The sequence below is a fragment of the Alosa sapidissima genome, chromosome 7 (genome assembly GCF_018492685.1).
Source record: "Alosa sapidissima isolate fAloSap1 chromosome 7, fAloSap1.pri, whole genome shotgun sequence".
NCBI lineage: Eukaryota > Metazoa > Chordata > Actinopteri > Clupeiformes > Clupeidae > Alosa > Alosa sapidissima.
In genome coordinates, this window is record NC_055963.1 from 28,142,875 (window position 1) to 28,150,374 (window position 7,500).

Below are 7,500 nucleotides of genomic sequence, written 5' to 3' on the forward strand. Positions count from 1 at the left end.
TTCAAATAAAGTGCACACTTAAAACGTCTGTTAAACAATGAACGAATGAGTGAGACGGTTCAAACATGGCCAGGCCCAGGCAGACTAGCCTTAAAAGCTTTTTTCAGAGGCCAGACGCGATGAATGATGGTAAATCGGTAACGCCTGAAGCCTCAGATGTCCGGTCAGCTCCATGTCCAGCACCATTTTTCTCAAGCGGAAACTCTAGTACAGTAAGTCTGAATGTATGTATGTGTTCATGGTAGTTTTTGGTTTGGAGTTGGTACCTGTGGCTTCATATTTACACTTGTAAACCACCTCAACACCACCTGTAAACACCTCTTTCTTCTTGACCATAATTCTCCACATTTACCACATACACACACACACACACACACACACACACACGCACACACAACACACACACACACACACACTTCAGCTCCATACACCATGAGTCTCTGACACCCCTCACCTCACCCCTCCTCCTGAAGGCCATCTTCTGCAGGAGATCTCTGCTGGACTCCTCTCCTACCTCCTCCTATCATACCATCTCCATAATAGTCCATCTAGGCTCCCACACTGAACTCTGCAGGTCTCAAACTAATTCTTCTAAATACCGACAAATTGTTTTCTAATAGACTCTGTGTTTGTGTGTTATAAGTGTGGGTTTCTGAGTGTGTATGCACACACGTGTGTGTCTGCGAGTCTGAGAAACTCACAGAATCCACCCAAGCTTCTGTGATAAACCCGTGTGAGGCGCTTTTATTAAGTTAGCACAGATTGGGGGGCTTTGAAAGTGAAGTGCTTTTTGAGATCCTCCATGCTTCCCTTTTTTTTCCCACCACCTGTGAGGGAGTGTGAACGTGTGAACAGGAGAGAGAGAGCGAGGGAGAGACGGCGAGAGAGGAGAGAGAGAGAGCGATGGAGAGACGCTGGGTGGCTGAGTTTATTTTCTCTGTCCCGTGTTTGGTTTCACAGCTTCATCACCCGACGTGTGGAAGGATCCTTTTCCCTCCTCTCCGTAGGTGTCACCGGCTGGCCATAACTCAGAGCCTAACACAGTCACCTCTCTCTCTCTCTCTCTCTCTCCCTCCCTCTTTCATTCACTTTGCTTTCCTCTCTCTCTCTGTTCATTTCCCTTCCCTCTCTTTTCTTCCTTGTCTCTGTCTCTCTGGAAGACATACTCGTGTTATTGTCTGTCATTCATTCATAGATACTCTTTCTTTTCCCAGTGGTGGATTCCACTGCTCTTCATTCATCTCTTCTATGCAGTGACTCTTTCTCTCTCTCTCTCTCTCTCTCTCTCTCTCTCTCTCTCTCTCTCTCTTTCTGTGTTGTGTGATGATGTCATTGATCTCTAGTAGAGAGAAATATGATGGGGTATTAAATTATTATCAGGCTATCATTGAGGTTAATTTACAAGTCAATGATTAGGTTCATAATTTGTATTGAGTTATTGAGTCCTGTATTGAGTTATTGAGTCCTGTCATGATGTGCTCTTGTGATATGCTCTAGCTGCACTTCCTTGCCCTACTCACATGTTCCTTGCCACATGTTCCTCTCTAAAGAAGGCAGATTGGAAGCCCTGCAGTCTCTGTCTCTTCCCCACATGCAAATAAAACCCTCTGATTCCTTTTCAGACATCCCTTTACCCCCAGGCCTCTCCTCCTCCAGGACACCCATATAGGCCTTTTCCACATCCATGCATGCCTCTCTCTCTCTCTCGCGCTCTCTTTCTCTTTCTCTAAATATGATCAAATGCATAACTATTTGAAATGGTATATAATGCGTTTCTCAGTATCGTTTCCCTCTCTTCATTGAGATTCAAGGGTCGGCCCTTTTGTCTGTTTGGAATTCCCTGCAGTCTTATTGTTGCAGCCTTGACTGAAGGCCCAATGGCTGCTTTGATGAGCTTGCACGCTCAAACGATTGAAAAGGAGTTGCTAAAAACGTCTCATCGTTTTTTTGGCTGCCTCATGGCATAATCAAGTCACAGCACGAGCAGATGTCAGTGTGCTTTGTAAGTCGGCGCGGATTTCGTTTGCTATGACATGATACCGACGACTCTGGAACAAAGGGACCACTTGAAAGCTACACAGCGTGATACCATATCCCACCGTCTAGCCAATAGAGGTGAGTTATTTTGCAACCGGCGCGGTCGAATATGAGCATTGAGTCACGTTCCCTACCCCCCATCTCCCACTCCACGCCCTCAGGGCCTGATAACTCTGGAATGGGACTGGAATGTGTCTGTTGGATGGCTTGAGTATCAAAAATCAAGAGCCCAAACCAAACACCCCCCCCTCCCTGTCCCTTATTCCACCCTCCTACCCCCCCCCCCCCACCTCCTCTCCTCCTCCACCTCCTCTCCTAGCAGCAGGGTGGTGCGCGGGAGACTGTGGAGCGCATCAGGGAGCTGGAGCGACAGCTGAAGGATAGCATGAACACCTCCACCCACAGGGAGGCGCTGTGGGCACAGGAGGAGCAGGCGCGCACTGCAGCACAGAGACAGGTACACATACGCAGACATCAATACAATCAGGCATCGTTCTACAGGAACACACTCACATAAACTTACATGTAGCCAAAACCAAATATATACACCCACATTATACACCTACAAGTTCTACACATGCAACCAAACACGCATGTGTATACACATATGTACAGACACACATATACTTACATTGACGCACGCACGCACACACACACACACACACACACACACACACACACACAATTTGACAGATATGAACACATCCTTCCTGTTCCTGTCTCTGCATGCTCTGGCCTCTGCTGTCCACTTCCTCCTGGCCTTTGGTGACCTCTGACCTCTGTTTTCCTCACTTCCGGGTTCCCCTGCAGACCGTCTCATAGGCCTAGTCCTGGCTTGGCCTAGCTTGGCTCTGTGCACAGGGCTGTCAATGAGAACTCCCCTCTGTGGTCATAAGGGGCACTACACCTGAACTGGTGGGGGTCAGGAAGTGTGTGTGTGTGTGGGGGGGTATTCATCAGAACCTTTCTTTCTTTCTTTCTTACTTTCATTCATTCTTTCTCTGTTTCTCTGTCTTCTGTACTAACTGCATGACCCTCCTTTCAGTGCCTTGTTCTAGTTCTAACCTCAACTCTTTGCCTCTTCTTCACTTCAGGTAAAGCAGCACAAAGGAGGTTGGTGGAGATATTCTGTTTCCGTTTCTCTTTCTATCTGTTTTCATTTCTTATTTAGAAATGAAAAAACTGTTCAAACTAATCAAACTGATTGTGTTTCCACTGAGGGTTTTGTGTGTGCATAGGGATGCCTGTGAATGTGTGTGTGTGTGTGTGTGTCTGTGTGTGTGTGTCTGTGTGTGTCTGTCTGTGTGTGTGTGTGTGTGTGTGTGTGTGTGTGTGTGTGTGTGTGTGTGTGTGTGTGTTTGTGCTTAGTGGTATTGCTGTGCATTATTTATATTGTGTGTGTGTGTATGATCATGAGGCACACCACTCATGTCTGTGGTATTGCTTCTGAAATAGGAATAAGACAGATCTTTATCTGTTTGTGTGGTAAAAGGTTGCATCACCACGTTCAGCCACATCCTGGCCTTAAGTCCTGAGGTAAAAGTGGTGTGTTTGGCTGGGATGTCACAGCCAGTGTAGTTATCTGGTTTATGTGCCAGGCTCTGGATATTCTGCAGAACAGGTTCAGGCTCCGCCTCCGTACATGAAGTTTCTTTTTTTGGGCCTCTTACAAAGAATTCTCCGTCTTCAGTTTCCTCCCTTAAAAAGAACGTTGGTGATGAACTTGAATGACCCGAGAAGAAAGCAGACACACAGACACACATGCACACACATGCACACACACGCACACACACACACACATACACACACACACACACACACACACACACACACACACACACTCCCCATAAGACCACACACACACTTTACATGGTTGAAGAGCCTTCACACCAGTTGGGAAGAGTTTATAATAATTGGCTTGTAGCAGATTTATTTACGTTTTGGTACTTACTGCAGACACAGATGATGTCATGCTGCAACCATAAGGACATTTTATGATGGGTGCTTAAGGTTCCAACATGGGCTAATGGTTATGCTATTTGCCAGAATTAAGACGTGTTGCTTTGACTTCTTCCACATCATAAAATTAAAGGACGCTCCACCCTATAAATATCTTTACGTATCATACTTTTGTACTTGATTACACTGGAGATGGTAAATAGCACACATGGAGTAAGAGGAACTATGAGCAAAGTTTCAAACTAGCAGCTGATCCGATGTGCTATATGGAAATCATTTTCACTGTAAGAAAGCACACAGGGGAAATGCTAGACTGAGAGAGAGAAAAGAAGAGAGAGGTAAAATGATAAAGTGATCCCTAATCTTCCAGCTGTGAAGTCTTTTTTCATAAAACAAAAAAGAGAAAGAAAAGGAATGAGAGGGCTAGAGAAAGAGAGAGAACGAGGGATAGAGAAAGGGGGAGAGAGAATGAGGGCAAGAGAAAGATAGAGAGAGTGCAATGTTTCGCTCTGGTGGCCAAGCTAAACTCAAAAACTGTTTTGCTTATCTGTCTGACGGCTTCAGCAGGCCTTGTGGAAGTGCTCTTGGAAAAATAACTGTTGAAAGAATGTGCACTTAATTATTTATCTTAGATACTGTAAACCAATACCTGACCTTATTTATTGTTTAACAATATTTAAACTAATGTCATGGACCTTCTAATTGTAGTTCAATAAATGGATGTTTCAAATGCAAACAGAGATTTTGTGCTTACGCAAACCCGACTCAATACAGCTGAACCTATGTACTGTAGGAAAAGAGAGGAGAACATGTAAGTGTGTGTGTGTGTGTGTGTTTGTCTGTCTGTCCACACATACGTGTGCGTGAGTGTGTGTGTACACTTAGACAACATGGATTTAGTGCATATTTTTGAATTACTAAAACATATTTCGGCACTCCAAGGAGCCCCTTCGCTCTGTGCGTGTGTGTGTGTGTGTGTGTGTGTTTATGTGGGTGTGTTATAGCATGTGCGACACAGGCCGTGAGAACCACGTTCGCCTTTCCTCCATCCACGTCTCCTGCCCCGCAGGCCTAATGAAGTAAGACATGATCTGTTTCCGAGCTAATGAAGTCGTAAAGAAGATCACTTGGAATAACTGAGGAGGCCAAAGGCCATCACCTGACCTGCCAGCAGCCACCGCCTACAGCATTTTTTCACTAGTTTTTTCCTTCTTTTATGTTTTTTTTTTTCTTTCTTTCTCTCCACCATCCTCTATCCTCATCCGCCCACCCCCACCCCCCCCACCCCCTCCCTGCACTTCACCTCTAATTCTGACTCTGTTCTCCTCCTCTCCTCCCCCTCTCTAAGTAATCAGTCTCATGATGTATAATACTGCAAAATACCCTCATTAAACGGACTTGCTGATATGTGGCGTGGGGACGAGAAAAGAAAGAAAGAAAGAAAGAAAGAAAGAAGGGAAGAAAGGAAAGAAGGAAAGAAAAAAGAAGGAGGGGGAGGAGGGAATGGTAAAAAAAAGTGGACCTAAATCTCGGGTCGCGAGCCCAGGGTGCCCCCACCTGACTCAGGGGCTTCGGCGTTTGAACCGGGCCTCTGAACCAGGAAACGGCAACGCGAACGGACAGGGCAGATTTGCCCGGCCGACGAGTCAAGGCCCAATCAGCTTACGCGGCCCGGGGTCCGGGAATTAGCGCTTTTTCCCAAAGCGCGGCTCTTGAAGTCGCGCCACATTAGCACGCACAGGCTAAGGCACTAATCTGATTAGCTCTGGTCGTTTTGCTAAAATGCATTGTATTCATTATTAATGATGTGCCTGTGAGATGAGTGGTGTGGGACTGCTCCGTGTGTTTGGGGGCCTTGTATGTGTGTGGCCATTTGGATGACAAGTTTGTCAACACGTGGGATTGTGAACGTTGATGTGCTTTGGTGTGTGTGTGTGCTCTTAAGACACTATATATTATTGCTTACTACACTATATATTATTGCTTACTGTATCTAAATGTGTGTGGTCGGTGTATGCATCTAGTGTGTGCGTGTGTGTGCAGACCTGTGTGTACACAGGCTGGGCTGATCTCATGTGATCCGGTGGAGGAGTGCGGAGTGCAGTGCTGTGGGTTTGGGTTTGTGTTTGCACTGGCTGGGTCAGGGGTCACTGTGATCCAGTCGGAGGTATGGGCTGCCATACTGTATGATCTGATTACAGCTTAGTCTTCTGGCCCGCCAGGCCCTACCCTTCTGTCAGTACTCAATGAATACGGTCACTCAGTTTCTTAGGCCAGCGCTGGGCGTGAAGGTCTGCACATGTTGTGGTGTGTTTGTGTGTGTGTGCGTGTGCGTGTGCGTGTGCGTGTGCGTGCGTGCGTGCGTGTGTGCGTGCGTGTGTGCGTGCGTGTGTGCGTGTGTGCGTGCGTGTGTGCGTGTGTGCGTGTGTGTGTGTGTGTGTGTGTGTGAGTGTGTGTGTGTGTGTATGTTCAAGTGGGAGAGACAGAGTAAGAGAGAGCAAGTCAGTAAGAAAGAAAGAAAGAAAGAAAGAAAGAAAGAAATAAGACTTAACATATTTTGCCTAGTTTTACACCCAATGTTACACAGTTACATAGTTGTTAGCATCATAGAATGTTTTTGGCCCTGTAGTCTGAGGACACCTGAGGCTATGGCTGCCATGAGTGGACAGACACAATGAAATGTACACATGGACGTGACGTGGACCTGTGATGAAGAAACACACTGAAAACCCCCATGAAGATCTGACGAGGGGAAGGCCACAGCGAGGGTGACAGGGAGCATGTGACCTTAGTTCCCACTCGCATGGGAGCCATGTTGCAAAAGATTAGAAACACTACAGTGAATACCGTGTGTGTGTGTGTGTGTGTGTTTGCGTAAGAGAGAGAGAGAGAGAGAGAGAGAGAGAGAGAGAGAGAGAGAGAGAGAGAGAGGGAGAGAGGGAGTGTATACTGGTTTCATAGTGAGTATGTGCTTGTCTGAACATATGTATAAGAAAAGCATACTGTCATGTTCATATAAGTAGTAAGCTACAAGCTTTCCTGTAATATTACACTTTTCTCTGGTTTATTCTCTGTTCATTTATGTCCCTATTACTCACTCTCTCTTTCTCTCTCTCTCTTTCTCTCTCTCTCTTTCTCTCTCTCTCTTTCTCTCTCTCTCTTTCTCACTCTCTCTTTCTCTCTCTCTCTCAGTTAGAGGAGTTGATGGGGTGCTCTGGAAAAGACCAGGCAGGAGCTGGATATCACCAAACAGCGCCTGTCTTCTACCCAGAATTCCCTTGCCGAACGTGACGGTCACCTGAACAGCATGCGGCAGGAACGCAGGAAACAGCTAGAGGAGATTCTGGAGATGAAGTGAGTCTGTCTCTCCTCCCTTTCATCCCTTCTTCTCTCCTCTCCTCCTTTTTTTTCTCTTTACATGTACATCTCTAAGGGCTTTCAGATATAACCTCCGGGGTATATATATACGGACATACGGACCTATGTGTGAATGACATAGTGTAT

The 7,500-nt window shown here is 46.2% G+C and overlaps 1 protein-coding gene across 1 annotated transcript in view; it reads left to right on the forward strand.

The window, feature by feature from the left end:
- LOC121713725 (ERC protein 2) overlaps positions 1 to 7,500 on the forward strand; it is a 223,668-nt gene that overhangs the window by 130,195 nt on the left and 85,973 nt on the right. The window contains 3 exon segments of the mRNA XM_042098604.1: positions 2,357 to 2,494; positions 7,189 to 7,203; positions 7,205 to 7,350. Coding sequence (XP_041954538.1) covers positions 2,357 to 2,494; positions 7,189 to 7,203; positions 7,205 to 7,350 — 299 coding nt within the window.